The sequence below is a fragment of the Mytilus galloprovincialis genome, chromosome 12 (genome assembly GCF_965363235.1).
Source record: "Mytilus galloprovincialis chromosome 12, xbMytGall1.hap1.1, whole genome shotgun sequence".
Classification (NCBI taxonomy): domain Eukaryota; kingdom Metazoa; phylum Mollusca; class Bivalvia; order Mytilida; family Mytilidae; genus Mytilus; species Mytilus galloprovincialis.
In genome coordinates this window covers 14307035-14325803 of record NC_134849.1, presented here as the reverse complement: position 1 = coordinate 14325803, position 18769 = coordinate 14307035, and the positions used below count along the sequence as shown (strand labels likewise).

The following is an 18769-nucleotide window of genomic DNA, read 5'->3' as shown; positions in this document are numbered from 1 at the left end:
CTATTATATTAAATATGAATCATATTTTAAGTCTGTCCGTCCGTCAGTCCCCACTTGTTTGCGGCCCGTGTCGAATTATACATATATGTAGGTATACAGTTCATCCAAAAACCAATGATTTCAAATATAAAATGCATTGCTTTGAACTATAGAACTGATGTAAAACACACTTAGTTCAGAGATGTATTATGGGATGGCAAGTGGTTCTTCATAAATTAAATCAGTTCATTTTGACATTGACATTGACATTTGAGTCGTCAAGTTTTCAAACATTGTTTGATTCGTGCCTGTCTGGTATATGTCCGGTCCGTATCTTTTGAACCGTTGAACCTGGGTTTTCCAAACTAAGTATGCATATATATCATATAATAGGGGATAGTCATAAACTAAAATGAGGTTACTGCGATATGGATCCAATCATCATGGAATCCTGCCCGTACCATATAGAGCTGCAAAGTTAAGGTTTACCAAAATTCAGATACAGAAGTCGGTTTCATAAAAAAAACATAAGACAAGATTTATCGTAAGTAAACTGAACTATATGACTTACGACCAGCTTCAGTCGTAAGATTTGTTGTGAAACTGACCCCAGATGCAAAATTAGAATGCGGTGATTTACAAACTAAAGTAAGGTCCCACGGTGACCTTTATTTTAACATTTGGGATTATATACTTTACAAACACTTTAATTTCTTAACGTATTTTTTTATTACTCACATTTGTGCAGTAAAAAATGCAAGCATTAATGTCTTACCAGTATTCAAAACTTAGATATTATATAAATATAGATATATGTAGTTATCAACTAATATAAATTTGCGGGATATAGTTCAGCTAAACCTATATATAGTTTTTGTTTGTCATTCTGACGGAGTTTCTGTGAATAATCTATTTCTTTATTAAAAGAAACGAAATAAATCTAATTTATTACAAATAATGCAATTTTCAATTTTGTGATTTTTAACAATATAAGACAGTCAAAATTCATATTTTAAAACTGAGCCTGTGAAGCTTTTGCTTTACTGGAACAATTCCTGATACTTCGCTGTTACTGACATAATTCTGTGTAACAGATGTTTACAATGATTTCAGTACATGCACAAGTTCCCTAATGCAGATATATTTTCTTTCACAAGAACAAATTTATCAAATTCTGAAGAAAGTATGACGTATTAAGACTACTTTTGTCCTGCGTACTCATACTTGGGTAAACCTACTGCCGTATACGTATTATACGTTGTTATGACGCCATGTCTTTGTTTCACAGCTTTCAAAACATGTCGTTTGAATGATGATGCACTTTGTGGTAGGCGTGACACGATGGCAATCTTTTTGGTTGGAAGTCTGATATTATGTAGCTTGCTCAAATCGTCTTGAATAGACTTATACAAACTTATTTTTGGTTTTGGACCCTTTAGAGTTTTCTTGAAGCACTGATCTACGTGTCAATTTGAATTTTGTTTAATTTGTGATAGACCCGCCATCTATTGATGATTTAAAAAGCGTTAAAAGAGAGTTTTTTTTTAATAGGAACAAAGATAGATAATGAGCTGTTAGAACCTGTAAGAGCATGCACTGCTGGTAAAGGTACATATATTTAATAAAAGAAACTATACATGCACAATAAACATGGTGCATCGCCAACCATAATTCCCACTGGTTATAGAACTCGTGAACAGCACACAGAATACAACGAAGTGTCAGGTCATCGTTGACCCTCTGACATTACTCCTCTTAAATTGTTAATCCGTATTTAGAATAAGGAGCCTGATGATATCATATTATAAGACAGGTACGATTAAGTATGATTAAAAGGACACTATAATCTCTGTATACCAGCAACTACTGTAACAGCTTATCGTATGGCCTAAAACATAGCCTAACATTGCATAGAAGCAATAGCCTACACTGTATAATATAAAGCTATAAAATTTTAATTAGATACCCAAATGCTTGATTGATGCTCAAAACTACAAAAAAGCCAACATAAGACTCATCGGTGACGCTCGAACCGAGTAAAACTTCGAAGAATATCTAAAAACACGTAATCCTATTTAAAATACGGCTTAGGTAATATATACGCCTGAGGTAGAGCAATTATTGTATTTCAAATATCTACGAAGAATTCAAAATTTGTCAACTGAATGAATAGATATCCCCATTTATTAAAGTATTTATAGCATGTCGACATACAGGTTCTTGACGTGTCCCTAGCACATACACTATGCTTCCTCTAAAATACTGACCAAATTTGCACCATAAATAAGTCTACCGTATGCTATGGTTAAAACGGTTGGAAATTTAAAAGTTGGACATATCTCACGTTCAAGTTCATGGGGAAAATATCAGATTTGAAACATTTCTGAGTACTTTTAGAGCAAACTAAAACGTGCACTGATCCAATTGAGAAAGAAGTAATTTTCAATAGTTATTCATAATATCTGCCTTTTGTAAGTACAAATTGACTGAGAATAATAAGATATTGGTTTTCTACCAAGAAAAAACGTTTACCTCTCAGCTTCTATGGTCCTTTTAATTTTTTGTTATACTTTGCGTAATATTTGTACCAAAAAAATTGCCTTCATGGTTATTCATAATCCTTTCCGAAGCGTTTATGTCCGTTAACTTGAGGGAAATTAACAAAGAACGCGATTTCGGAAATTTGATTGAAAAGAGGGATTATGTAAAAGAAAAATACAGTGATAACGAAATTTATTAAACAAGAAATGAACTTTTGATTAATACAAACATCATAAGTTTGGGTTTCAAGCCGAAAATATCTAAGAAAAAAATGAAAATTGGCACCATTTTTATAAAAAAATCCAAAAATCTGTTTTTTTTTTCGCAAAAATTACTTCTTTTAATTTTGAAAAGTATTTTTTTTATAAATTGACATGTTAAACGTACATAATTTTTGCATCGTGACAACAGAAAATAAAGCTACATGTTAATTTTTCACGCTTCAACACTGTTGGTCATTTTTCAATTTGGAACTGTTTTTCGATTTTAATTCAATTTTTACAAAAATTTATCGTACGAATTTTTTACGACCGACCAAAAAAAGGAAGTTCAGATAATATACTATAACATTTAAAAAATTCAGCTGTGTGTTAGGTGGGTGCATTAAAGTCACTAACTAAACGTCTTTTCTGAAAATGTCACTCGCCTATAGTAAATAGTAAAAATCATGTAAAAAAAGTGTGTAAACATTTATCCATAGATATAGGTGATCTATTATAATAGTTTATATTTTCCTGTCATTTGTTGTCTTGTGGCGAGTTGTCTCATTGGCAATTATACCACATCTTTTTTTACTACAAAATTGCTGTACCTTAGCTCCTTAGCTTTCATAAAATGAATTGTATTGCACTATAACTTTCATATTTCATGTATTTGAAAAATACTTCGGGGCTGAAATGAAGAATCTACTTCTCTTCTAGAAAACCTGAGATCATTCCTGGTTTTTGTTGGGTTCGTGTTGCTAGGGTTTTAGTTTTCTATGTTATGTTATGTGTAATGTATTCTCACCGTCTTTTCATCGGTTTTCGTTTTTTGCCATTGATGTGTCAATTTGTTTTCGACCTTTGAGTTTGATTGTTCCTTTTGTATATTTTTCTCTCTTTCAAAATTTCAAATTTCCTTCCAAAAGTACAGAAAAGTACTGTACATAAACATGATGGTGGAATTTTTCGGAGTTAATCTTTTTTACACTTAAAAAAACAGTGACGCTATATTTTTGCGGATTTGCAAGTCCTTGTAGAGAATCGAGTAGCAGTCATGTGTACTCGTGTATGACCCAGTAGAGATCGAAGGTTGGTCGTATGTGGTCAAGTAGGGGTCAGATATTTGTCGATTTGGTCTAGGATAAAAAAAAAAAGAAGTCGCAATAATCTGGAAGCAATTGGGCATCAGTCGAGCTAATCTGTAATACAGATCACGTTGATAGGGAAATGATCAGACAGTAGTCGAGCAAAAAGGTCGAGATGATCGAGTAATGATCAGTACAATATTTGTATTCCGACCAAAATCGATCTCTACATGATCCCTTGTCGATCAATGCGACTGATATTCGACAAATTCCCGATCTCTTCTCGAGTAACATGCCAAAAATTCTCGAGTAGAAAGTCAGATCAAGGCAGGCAACCCCGAACGTTCTTGTTGATTGAGGCAGACCAGTCTACCGATCACTTAATCAGTTTTCATCGAGTTGATCTGATCGGCAGTGTGAACTTGGCTTTAGAAACAAGTATCCCCTTAACTCAAAATAACACATAGATGTGTATTTACCATTATGACCCATCTGTTTTGACCTTGTCCAATGTTTTAAAATTTTGGCAAAACTTTTTGGAGTTTTGGATCCTCAATGCTCTTCAACTTTGTACTTGTTTGGCTTTATAAATATTTTGATATGAGCGTCACTGATGAGTCTTAACTAGACGAAACGCGCGTCTGGCGTACCAAATTATAATCCTGGTACCTTTGATAGCTATTTTAAGACATGTATGTTTTAAAAAGTAAAATTAAAAAGAAATAATGAACTCCGAGGAAAATTTAAAATGTAAAGTCCCTAATCGAATGTCAAAAATCTCAAGCTAAAACACATCAGAAAGTAAAATCACAAAATAAAAAAAAAAACTGTACCCCGAGGAAAGTTCAAAACGGAAATTTCTTAATCAAAATGATAAATCACATCAAACGAATGAACAATTGTCATATTTCTGACTTGGTACAGGCATTTTCAAATGTAGAAAATGATGGACTGAACCTAGTTTTTTAGCGCTGAATCTCTCATGTGTATGATAACTGCACCAAATTCCATTATACTTACAACAATTCGTTCACAAAACAGTCATAATATTTTAAATTACCAAATTATGGGCACAACAGTCACCGCGTCACGATCTCAATCAGACGAATGAATAACAACTGTCATATTCCTGACCAAATGACGTATTGACCAAGCATATTGGCAAAAGATAAAGACAGGAATACACAAATTTACCATAGTACAATAACACAATGACTGAAAAGTACAGAGCCATGTCATGGATGTATTAAAGAAACATCAAAGGCATATATATACAAAGCACAAACGCAAAACAGAAAGACAAAAAAAAAATCATTTTTACAAAAGCAAAACAACGGGATGAATAAGTACAGAGTCAAATCAATTGTATCAAAGAAACATAAAATGAACATAGACAACGAAGATTATCAAAAAAAATTATCATAGAACAATAACACAATCATGGGATGTACAAGTACCGAGTCACGTCAAATGAATATTGAACAAACTAGACAGATTAGACAGTACAAGTAATACATGTTATATTCATCAGGACAAATGAAAGAAAAGTTTAACACGTTATTAACATGATAAACAACTGAAGTACCCAGAATCTATACTTAAAGACCTTCGTGTAATATTTGTGAAATGAAACCGAGTATTTATCAACAAGGTATTGGAACCTTTCGATGAACTTTTTTAGAAAAATTACGAGACGTTCCATGACATATTCCTGGTTCGTCAACTTTCTGCTCTGACACTGGTGACATTTTCCAGAGTCTGAATAGAATATGAATTACTATATGGATTAATTTCTTTTCAACATAATAAAAATACCTTTCAAAATCAATTCAGTATCATCCTTCATCTGTTTATACAATTTAACAATATCCTTGTACGTTAACACATCTAGAAAGGAAAGAAATAAGAACTTGAAATACTTGACCACCAAATCGAAAGTTATAAAAACAGCATTTAAAATAGTAAATTAATGCCTATTGTTTCCTTTCGAAATTTAGATTAAAGTTTTATCTTGAATACCACATATTTTATTACTACTGTTTATCCGTTATTACTTGTGTGTGTGAGGCTATTTAACACACTTGCCGAGAACCTCGCAATGTGGTGTAAATATTTGTTTTTATAAAAAAAGACCTTTTCATTCATTAGATAATGCACAGATCTAGACATAAATCGGATATGTGTTTCAAATATGATTAAGATATGATCACAATATAATAAGTTTCTTTGGGAGATAAATAAATAATTCGACGCAATATGTTCTGATAAATGTGAAAAATCGTAAAAGTTAGCTTTGCACAATACATGAATTCTTGGTGTTTTTTTTTTTTTTTTTTTTTGAATACAAAAACAATTAGCACAAATATTTCGACATTATGAATAGTTTGGAGTTACTTTTCAACTTCATAATGTGTTTTGCTGTAAAAAACTATTAACGTAAAATTGGACTTCAAAACTTTTTAAAATTACCGCCAAGAATTTTTCTTTTGTGATATATACTGCTGCATTAAGCAATTATAAATCAATTAATCAGTCAATCATTTTTTTGAATTTTCCTGTATATATCAAAATTATCAATATCAATTATTTTATTTCCAATCTCCAACCTTTAAAATGCCTTTACTTTCTAAAGACTGATTATAAATTATTAAAGAGGTATATATATTAGATAGTTGAAATATTAATCTTTTAAATGAATGCAATATTTTTGTCATGCAATCATTATGTAATCCCATTAATGTTTACTTGAATGAATTTAGCTCTATCATCTCTATAACTATACAAGAAATTTTATCGACATCTTAATCAACACAGCAGGAGCTACAAAAGAATGTCTCAAATTATCGCTATCGTATTCCATTCTCTTTTAAATCTGTAATTAGTGTAAACATCCTTACCACATAAAAGTAGATAATGATTGATTATGTGTAAAATTTTATCTATACATTCTATTAGAAATCTGAGACATCTTTTGTAGATAATGGCTCTAGAAACAACATATAATAAAATCAACCCTCTTGGGCTTTCAATGAAGAAGCTGATTTCAATTGAAAGTGGAAGTTTCTTGTAAAAGTTTGTAGACACAGTAAACATAATAATTGATTACGTGATTGTTGTATAATACTAACATTGAGTTAATTTGAAAGAGTAATCTGTTAGCTATCTATAACTACCACTTTTATAAATTTACAAGCATTATAAAGAAAGTTGCAGCATTTTAAAACTGGGGAATTTGGAGGTATAAAATATATGTATTGTGCCACCTTAAAAACCATAGAGAGATACGGAAAAAATAAATGAATAAAAACAACCACACCAAGTTAAATGAAGAGTTAATACCAACCCGTTATCAATTTCATTGGAGTTTCCCTGAAACAATCATGTTAATCATGCGTACACGATAATTGCTTGACACGAACTATAGGGAAGATTTCTATTGTACGATTGTTTCAACACTTATATATCATGCTAAGGAAAATTAACTCGTGAATACATTATATTAATTGTGTAGCCGTATTTTGCTCACATTTTAGGCATTTCCGGTAAATAATGCTGATAGTTTTCTCGTGTGAATGTTTAACACTGTAAAATACACGGCTTGTTATAGCTGACTACGATGTAAAGACTTTGTTCATTGTTGAACGCTGTAAGGTGATCTATTGGTGTCTTTCTTTGTGTCATTTTGTCTTTTGTGTATAGTTGTCAGTGGCAATCATGCCATATCTTTTACATATTAGATGTTGTCGTTTAATTACGCTTTTGAAATTTTCTTTGTACTTTGACTTGGGTTTGGAACCGTTTTAATTTGAATGCCACTGATAAGTCTTATGTAGAGGACACACTCAAGTGGCGTTCCTTAATTTAAAACAAAAAATTGTATTGTTGATAACTCTTTTTGGGTTTTATACAAAGCCGCACATTAACGTGAAAATTTGACGTTTGACGTTTTCTGTAAACACAGATCACAGCTCGTATTTTTTTAGTCTCCGGGTTGATATCACTTCAAAAGGCAAAAAGTCTGAAAAGACCAATTTTTGTCTGAATTTGCATGACATTTTACTCGACATTCTTAATTTGTTTGAATTATATTTAAAAATTCTTAACATTGTATGAATTTGTCTAATAAGGTTCTTGATTTTTTCTTCACACGTGTCTTGACAGTATGAATATTATCTTAATATTTCTCGACACTTCCTGTATCATCTAATAAGAGTCTTTATAAGTCTCAACCAATTCTTGACTGTCTTAAATTTGTCTCGATCAGTCTTTACATATTCTTGATTTTCTTAATAATTTCTGAATATGTGTTGACACATTCTTGACCGTCTTAAAGCTGTCTGAATATATCTCGACACAATTATTGACGGTCTTAAATATATCTTATACACTATTGTGACAGTACAAATTTCGCCTTAAGTGTCTGTAGACACATTCTGCATAGTTAATGACTTTCAATTGCTGTTATATACTCATTTTTAAAATCGCTCAACAAAATGTGAAGAATAAATGATTAATTTCGTAAAGTAAGATACCCTTTGAGTGCACCTAAGTGGGAATATCCATAATGACTTCGATGTAGTTTAATTCTGATTCATTTCTATTAAGGATGTATTCTTCTGACTTTTCAGTTTCGTTCAGTCTCGATGAAATCTCGTTCTTGAATTATTTCCAAAACATGTGATACAAGTGGAAAGCATCAATGAATTTTTAAAATATTATAATCAAACATAACTCTGTGAAAAAAATTGTGTATTTACAATGAACGGTTTTTGAGTAATCCAGTTTTCAATTTTTACGACCAATCAAGTCAGTATTTTTAGCCAAAATTTTGAGAAAATGGGTGAGGGATACAAAAAATGATTTAACAAGAATCATGTACATCCCATATCATTTTGGTCTTTTCAAATTTCTTAGATATGTATTTTTTCAATCATTTATAACAAAAAAGTTGAAATAATATGCATTTTGTTCTTAAAACTGAGAAAAATAACAAAAATATAAAATTGACAGCATGGTAAATTTTACACAAAAAAGCGTCAAAATATGATAAAACTTTCTTATATTAACACCTAACTATAGTTTTTTTTAAGTAAAATTTGTTCAGATTGGTCCATTTCATCTTTATAGAAAGTATGAAAAAAAGTTTTCGAGATAATAGCCCAAAAATAGGTAAAAATCGATGAAAAATGGGAAAATCATCAAAATTGGGCATTTGCAAATGGCCGTAGCAAAAAAAGAAGTGCACCACCATATGATTTTTTCTTCACCAATTATTTTGTTACAGTCTTATAAACCCAAAAATCAGGTTAAGAAAAAAAGTTTAATTCTAGAAATTTTTGGCTCCTCAGATGTGTACATCCGTTAAACGGTTAATTAATTGTTTTCACTTGGAAGATTCGTCAAAGTTCCTGACAATAAGCATTTATATGTTTGCCGTTCACTTGTTTGAACATATTACATTTGCTATGTTTGAGTAAATATTTGTGATAATGCTTTAGACATGCTTTTTTAATGATTAAATACACAGAATATAATCAGACTTGAATGGCAAAATGCAGTCAATATAAATCATATTTAACAAACATAACATTAAAAAAAAAATCTTTGAGTTTCAGTTTGAAATGAATGCCTATCGTTATAACTTGTATAATTAAAAAAATAATAATAAATCGTTGACCGTAAAACTACGAAAGGTAAACCTAAATAATAGAAATTCAAAAATCCAACTTCCAAACTCAATCATTAGAAATGTTATTAAAGTGCAGATGCAAATGATTTTCTTGTTGCTCTCAATATATATATATATATATTCATACAAAAATGTTCGCAGGTTACTCACTTTTGACTATGTTCACTGCGTCCTGTTTTATCTGATTGGCTGTTTTGTTGTTATTGTCTTGTAAACATACTCCTTAAATCAAAATATGTCTACATATATTTGTTTATTGTATTACCTCAACATGCTCAAGTTTCGTACCCATTATAAGATTATTTTCATAAATAAAAACACTGTAAAATGCAAATACGAAATTCAATAGAAATTTTTTAAATGTTTGTTTTAAGTATTTGTAAGTTTTATCATATGAAAAAAATACTACAACAAACAGCCGTCCAGGCGTGTGTTTTCTATATACAGTGTTACCTGTGTAATCCGACTCACTGTGGAACCAGAAAAAAATGTCGGACTAAGAAGGTTGTCGGAATACTCAGGTTTTTTATACAAGGAACGGCATATTTTGGGACCATGAAAATGTGTCGGTTAAAGCAGGATATTGGATTAGGCAGGTTACACTGTAGTTCTTACCATTACTCTCAACTGCAGCGAGTCAGGATTTTTATAGTATCATGTCTTAATAATAGAAACCGTTCGTTTTAAACTGCAATATCAAAATCTAATTCGGAATTTTTGTAGTGAATCTTGTGTATCGTGTAGGGTTGCGATAGCATTACATTTTACCTGTCCTATTCTCGCTTCCATGAATGGCTTTTGATAGATTTAAACTTTTGCCCAATATTATTCATTTAGTTTCAACACATTGCTGCTCAAGCATTGTCTTTAAAAGGCACGAATGACACATGTAAAGCTTCTATTTGTTACGTTATTTTTATCTTGATATAACCTTCAACGCTCATTGTAATTGAAACACAAATGAGTAATACAACCAGAGAATCATATAGTCTAAGAATAGACTTATTAAAACTGAATCAAATATTTGCATACTTGACACTTGCACGTTTGTGTCGTTTAGCGTTCGTACAATTGCATTCTTTCTAAAATGAAAACAACAACAAAATCAGCCAAATAGAGGTTTCTCAACATCTTACGAACGAACGAAAATTGACCCAACTTAACGTAACTTGCCGTAACGAGAAAACAGGGCGAATTCATTTAATTTATTCAGTAATTTTAGACTATCGGCTGTGATCTTTTTCCCTTTGAAATGTCTTTTTCATGAAAAAATATATACATTCTGGATTTTGTAAGACAATTTTGAGTCGCAGATATATTATATTGACTTGATATATACATGTGTACATAATAAATGACATACAGGATACGGTTTATTCAAATAGTTGAAAATTTAATTGATCAATTAATTATGGCGAAGAAGATAAAAGAATATAAAATATTTAGACTTAAGGTGGTACCTAACACTACAGGGAGATAACTCTGTGAGGTCAGCTAAACGTTTTAATTACGTTGTGTTGTAAAGGGAATATTAAGCTTCTCAATGATCAAAATTTGTGTTTGCTGCTATATAACCAGTGTAATTTTTCTGACAAAACGGTTGGTTCAAAACTTTTGATTTTTATTATATTTTTGTTAAAGGATCAAAGTAAATACGTTGTCAAAATTTTATGAAAATTAAACTAGCCAAATGAATTTTAGTGAAAGTGTTAGGTACCACCTTAAGACAGCAATCGTACAAGAGATGTACATAAACATGACAACATCATTTTGAATTCTTTAGTACATATATGAAAAAAGGCAAATATAGAACTTTGGAATGGAAGGGGGTAGGAATCTTTTTGAATTTTATCAAATCAATGGAAGAAGGTCTTTCGCATATATGAGTTTAAACTAATTTAGGCATGAACGCCTTTAGTTTTTAATTTGAAAAACAAAACATCCTCGGATCCGGGGTAACTTCGTTGCCCCAACTCTAAAATTCAAATTACCGTTTCTTGACCTTAAATGATTATAAGTGATTTATAATCTAACTTAAAGGGCAACTAGTTAAGACATATATATATATATATATAAAATATAAAGTATGATTTGTTTTTGTTCAATCAATGATGAAAGTTAAGCTAAATAACATTGATCATGAATTATTAAAAGAGGGACGAAAGATACCAAAGGGACAGTCAAACTCATAAATCCAAAACAAACTGACAACGCCATGGCTAAACATGAAAAAGACAAACAGAAAAACAATAGTACACACGACACAACATAGAAAACTAAAGAATAAACAACACGAACCCCACCAAAAACTAGGGGTGATCTCAGGTGATCCGGAAGGGTAAGCAGATCCTGCTCCACATGTGGCACCCGTCGTGTTGCTTATGTGATTACAAATCCGGTAAATAGTCTAATTCGGTAGGTCATATTCATGAAAGGGAAGGGGATTGTAGTTACGACGTAAGGAACATATCCGATATAACATAACATGCAAGTGAATAATTCGACCTCATTTAATCCGTATTCATGTGAACTTCAACATAAACCCTTAACTAGAGATGGACAACGTATGCATTGTACATGTACTGATTATTTAAAGGAAAAGAATGTCCACATTGAAAATGAAACAAAGGTAAATCATTTGATGACTGATCCGATACACAAATAATCTTTCTTATACAGGTTAAAACGATGAGAAACATATACTTTTAATCTATGAAATAAAATTAAACAGACCTATTAATTTCCGATTGCACGAGTTAGCTTAATCTTTTTATGTCTACATTGCTGTTTACATCGCATATATCGTCATCTGAGATCAACTCGATAGTTAATTAGATGGAGTCTAGGTTAAAATACACATGAAACAAAACTATATATGATCGACCCTATGCCCTCTAGATTGTTTACTTTAGACTTTTGATAGTTTGGATAAATGTTTTACATGTACAATGTTATCAATAGGATACGAGAATTTGAGTCAAATCAGTGTCCATGAATTTGACAGCTGGTGCCCCTTTAAACTAATAAACTCAAGAAGGGAAACACTGAAGTAAATATTTTAAAAAAAAAACCAGTTAATACTTTCAAAAGATGTTCTGTAATGAATTTAGTTTTTTTTTTTTTTTTGTTTGGATTGTTTTGTTGTCATGGTAGTTCATATTCTCTTTGTGTATGTTTTATAATCGCACACATCTTATTATATATATAATAATTTTTTATTTATTTTTTCGTTGAGTTTTTATGGCATACTGTATATGTTTTCTTCGGTTTTTATTTTTCTCTCTTTTTTTTTTTACTTTGAGAATTGAATTTAAAGAAAATATATCTTTCAAAAACTATGCAACCATCAGTTTTGTTGATGCTGTAGCACTCATACTTTTGACAAGGATACACAAAACTTTATAACTTTACGATTGGTCGAGTATACTTTTATATTTCTGTATATTATTCCCAAAAATAATAAAACAGTAAGTCGTACCAACTGCACCTAACGCACATTGAGACTGTCATGTTTGGTGTGTTATTCCAGGAGACAGAATTTACCCAAGCTGACCCTATATTATTTGTTCCGTATTTATAAAAGATTTCTCCACTTTCTCTTGCAATCCTTTTACAAACACTTATCTCGTCTTGAAAATAATGAAATGCTTTCCATAGAACGTCAAACATCCAACAACCAATCAAATAGAATACAAACCAGACGCGCGAGATTTTTTGTAACAACATAACAAACTGACAATGTTCTTTAAAAATGGATAAGGGAGATAAATCGAACGCATATATTCGACATGTAAACGAACGAAACCAAACGTAACATTCAATGACAGAAAATAGAATTGGAACAGCAATGTTTAACAAAAAAAAATAGATTGAAGGTTGCAAAACGACTATGGAATATTGACTGTTGTCTTTAAACACACTGCAATAACGGTAGACATTTATCGTTGATTTTATTATAACAAAATTACTGCTCCTTAACGATACGTTCGTAACATGTTGCGAAAGCTCTATTATGAGCTAATGCAATGATCAATAAACCGTATACATTTCACACATATGTAATTGTAAGCTAAAATAACATGAAATTATGAATCAAATTTAAGTAACAAAATATTAATTGGTAAATAACAATATAGCGTTTTTCGAAAAAAAAAACATGAAAAATGAATTATTCAACTACTTGATTTGTAAAGTTACCTAGTAAGAATAATGAAGAATATAAAAAAAAAGACAAAAACAGTACAAATAAACTAAGTATCGATTGAATTTTACCTTGTAATTCCTTCATAGTACCGTCTAACATGGATTCCTCTCTTGACGAATTTTGAGGATTCCGAACTACTAAAATGTAATGAAATCAATTAGTTCACTTTTAACTGATAAGTATTGACAGTAGGATATAGCTTTACGAATAATTTTCTTCTACTTTGCTTGGTGGTTTTCTGATAAAATTTACTAGAATTAGTTTTAACTGTTTACTACGGAAGCGTATTAGGGACATAGTAAATATAAAATTGGCATTGACCTTTTTTTTCATTGACAAAATGTTGTCAATCTCGAAAATATTTACTTAAACTTTAAATTTTGACTTTTTAAAAACTCGAAATTTTTACTTTATAAAAGTTAAAGGTATTGACTTATTTTAAACTCAAGTTTCGACTTTTTTTTTAACTTTAAATTTCGACATTTTGTAAACTCAAAATTTCGACTTGTTTTAAACTCGAAATTTCGACTTTGAACTCAAAAATTTATTATTTTAAATCTCGGAAATTTTATTTTAAAGAAATAAATTTTGTTATTTTGAAATCTCGAAATTTCGACTTTTTTTAAAGTATTTTAAAACTTTTTTGTTAGTATTCAGACACAGTGTTTACATTTTTAGAAGTAGTAGACATAAACGCAAACAATTAAAGTGTCATTCACACATTTTGGCAATTTATATTAAGAAATTGATTTTATTCTTAAATTAAGAAATGGATTAGCAGTTGATATTGAAGAGTTTCATACGGAAAGAACTTGTCTTTAAGTTGATACACATATCTGAAGTCCAGACTTAAAATATATATTTTCACGTGAAACATATTTCATTTATTCCTCCACAAAAATAAGATTTTCTATTTGAAATAATAGCTTTATAAAAAGTAGAAAATTCAAGATTTTAGAAAGTCAAAATTTCGAGATTAGAAACGTTAAGATCTCGAGTTAAAGTCGAAATTTTAAGATTTGAAATGTCAAATTTTCGATTTTGAAAATAAAAGTTCACTGTGAATTTTGTTTTTACTATGTCCGTAATACGCTTCCGTAGTTTTAGAGTTAACGATCGAGATATTAATGAAATAAAAATAGATAACTCACCGATATTTCCTTTGACCATGTTGACTGAGAAACTATTAACTGCCACAAACAAGGCACAGGGTAATATCCAATGCATTATCTGTATTCCAAAGTTTCTTAATTTCAAATTGAAACACACTGAATATCGATGATTTTTCTGTTGATGACTGCTAAAAGCTTTGCTTACGGCCAACTGTTCTCAAATATACGAATACATAAAACTTCTAAATTCTCAAGCTTATATGTTACCATCCTGCAATAATAACTTATTAGTTTTTTTTATCTTAAACTGTGCTACGTGCAAATTTCCACGATTATGACCATTAAGTGTCATCCGGCACATTTGACATGAAACAGATACAATAAAAGAGCTTTTAACTTTTTTTTTCTTTTATCTTGAATATGAATCATCTTATCATATATCTATAGAGTCAAACATACATATGTCAAAATTAAATATATGATACTGATGTGTATCAGATTAAAAGTTAAGTTTATAAAGTTAGATTTTTATAAAGTATTTTGCATCGAAATGACGTAAATGATTACTTCTGACGTAAAGGAACTTATAGTCAAGGTTATCCATCACGTTTTATCTAAAATAAAATATTTACTCTTTTGTAAATCTGATCGTGAATGATTTTAATTTTGTTCCTCTCAGTTAACAGCTTTTGTAGTGATAAATCCTTAAAATATATACAATGTATATCACATAAAATAGCAATGTTTCCTTGAATGGTTGATTGACTGTTAATCTATTGCTGAACATAATTTTAAAAAAGTTATGTCATAAAGGAAAACGTCATTAATTTATCTATGTTAAATTACAGCGATTTTTCTCAGTAAATATAGTAAATAATATTTTAATACAATAAATTGCGATGTATATTTACAGCAGGCAGCAACAAAACTACAAAGAAAATCAAAAGACATGTAAATGCAAATAAACGCTATCATGCCAAAAGATAAGATACTTGAACGACGTCATGTGAATTGCGTTTTGCAATTGACAACTATAATAACCGTTGTCTCTGTAGACAAGTTTAAGTTGTTTCTCATTTGCACAATATGAAAGTTATTAGGTTGGTCAGTGTAGCGATACATCATGTGAAGTTTGACTATGTTTACATTTCGTATAGTTTTGAAAATGGCCCCAAAACGCTAGGAACTGTGATTGTCGGAGAACAACGGCAATGAAGCATTACATAACGCTCTTGAGAGAACCTAATATTGCACCACAAACAAGACATCTACTTCAAACTGTTCATTTGGTTTGAATCGCTTTAAAGGTTGGTGAGTTTGGAAAAACCAATGAGAGAATGGGAATGCCAGATCTGCTAACACCACGAGATACTCGCAAACTTGTTTGCAACACTGTCAAGTCGGATAGAAAACGACCACTGCCTGCAAAAAAGTTGTGTTTTAATATATCTTGTAATATATCTTGGGTACCACAAGTGGCAAGCGTATTGTTAAGCAAAATGTGTATGCAGAAGGGTTTGAAACGCGTGTTGTAAAAAAAATCCATTCGAATTCGTACTGCAAATGTAAAAAAAGCCGACATGGTGTATTTTGAACAGGTACAAAACTGTGGAAGATGTAAAAGAAAAGCCGGCATGGTGTTAATTGAACAGGCACAAAACTGTGGAAGATTATTGGAGAAGGGTCATATATAATGATGAATGTAAGGTAAAACTTAGAATGGTTAATCGTCTTTTAGTCTGGAGACGGTCCGGTTAGGAATAGACTCCATTCTGCTTAATAATCTTGAGCAGCATTACCTATGGTGGTGTTTATTTACTGTTGTAACTGGTAATATTAATGCTTTAAATAAACTCATCATAGATACCAGGACTGAAATTTTTCATTTACGCCAGACGCGCGATTCGTCTACAAAAGACTCATCAGTGACTCTCGAATAATAAAATGTTAAAAAAACAAAATAAAGTACGAAGTTGAAGAGTATTGAAGACCAAAAATTCTAAAAGTTTTGCCAAATACAGCTAAGGTAATATATTCCTGATGTAGAAAAGTCTTAGTATTTCAAAAATGCAAAGTTTTGTTAATAGTTAATTTATATCAACATATCAATGATAGCTCAAATCAACACAGAAGTGACGACTACTTGGCTGGTAAAATCCCTCATGGAACTAAAACTCCACCAGCAGTGGCATCAACTCAGTGGTTGTACATAAACTCATCATAGGTATCAGAATTGATTTTTTTTTTATTTACACCAGATGCACATACCATCACTGTTCAAATGATCAAATGGAGAAAGCAATTCGGAACATATGGACAATAATATCTTTAGAATTCATAACAAACCTTTATGATTCTATTTCAAGACGTTTGATGGAATGATAAGGGCAAACGGAAAAGACACAAAGCATTGGATGAGTTCAGATCTTTTTATTAATATAATTACAAAGGTTGAATGGTGACAGATACTTGACAACTGTATGTGGCAACCATCTTGGAATTATCTTAACTTTTGGTACAAGTTTTTAACAAAGACAAGTTTTTATGTCATCCTTGAGATTATGTTAACATTACAATTCGGTGTAGTCTGAGCTCTCTATCATAATACTTGGAGGATATAAAATATTTAACAATTAGTCATTTTATTATAAGCCTTGATTTTATTTAACTTAAACCATTATTACCCAAATTAATATAACAAGAGAGGTAGTAGAAAATGCGTTATCAATCCGCGCTGAATATATCAAATGTATAACTTTGACAAAAAGCTGCAAACGATGATTACACATATTTAAACAAGCGTATTCTTCATACAAATATATATAACTGCCATCGGTCACCTTCCGTAAATATCATTGATGCTAATGTTTGATTATTACTAGAGTGTAATGATTATCGGTGTATTTGATGGTCTGAAATAAGTATAATTGATTACTTGTATACAAGGGTAGATACTTTAAGGATATTTGAATAGAGAATGGAAATGGAGCATTGCCTTGACCAAAACACAGACCAAGGCCATCAATAAGTCTTCAATACAGCTCGAAAACCCGCATCTAGAGGTAAACAATTATGTGAACTAGTCTGATATCGCTTAAGCTGCTGACAAGTCCTCATAATCCTCCAAAGATGATTTTTTAAAGCATAAATAGAGAAAGCTGATATCCTTGAAGGTATGAAAGATATGAACAATTTTGGTTTCAAATGTCGTAATTCAACCAACTGAAGGCATTATCCATGAACTGCAAACCATCAAAAGACAATATTACCTCCCCTGTAATGGCAGCCACCATGTTATTGCTTGAAGTCCGGGGAAACAACAAAACAACAAAATACTCAATGAATATGTAATAGAAATACTTTAAAAATTGTAAAAATCAAAAACAAACAATTGTCTAGAGGTTTTACATAGTTCAAAGACATTTATTACGCATTTTCAATCGTGGTACTATGACATAAATTCATCGCTTCATCGTTGATATTGTTTACCTGTTACGTCATACATGTACATGTCAATCATAAAGGTTATATTGAAATTGACATACAATTTACTGCTATCATCATGGCAAGCCCTTAAAAAACAACTATGGAAGATGTGAAAACTCTTATTTTGGCAGTAGACTCAAAAGTAAATAAATTTAATGAGAAATTAGATACAATTTAAAATAAATTTTCAAATCTAGCACAGGAGGTAAAACAGGATGTAATACAAGTAAAATTAGAGGTCTCAAAAACAGGTCAAGCATTAAAAGAATTAAGACAAGATCACGATGAGCTACACAGAGGGGTTGAGGCTATGCAACTCAATGTGCAATGTCTAGAGGTAGAGAAGTTAGAGTCAATGAGGCAGAGTTTTGAGACTGACCTAAAACATTTCGAAGAAAAGCAGTTACTTCTTGAAAAACATGACCGCAAATATAACGCTTTAGTGTATGGCATGCATGAAAAGAGTGATG

At 30.9% G+C, this 18769-nt stretch overlaps 1 protein-coding gene across 2 annotated transcripts in view; it reads right to left on the bottom strand.

Moving 5' to 3' along the window:
* Positions 1-15109, bottom strand: part of LOC143053995 (fibrinogen-like protein A) — a 31423-nt gene extending 16314 nt beyond the window's left edge. Inside the window, exons 1-4 of one of the 2 annotated variants that reach the window (XM_076226831.1) lie at positions 14853-15109; positions 13770-13838; positions 9648-9719; positions 5624-5695 (exon numbers count right to left, since the gene is read on the bottom strand). In XM_076226831.1, coding sequence (XP_076082946.1) covers positions 5624-5695; positions 9648-9719; positions 13770-13838; positions 14853-14928 — 289 coding nt within the window. In that variant the 5' untranslated portion in view covers positions 14929-15109. The remainder of the gene's footprint in view (positions 1-5623; positions 5696-9647; positions 9720-13769; positions 13839-14852) is intronic. The other variant, XM_076226832.1, reaches the window with a different exon arrangement.
* Positions 15110-18769: the final 3660 nt, after the last annotated feature.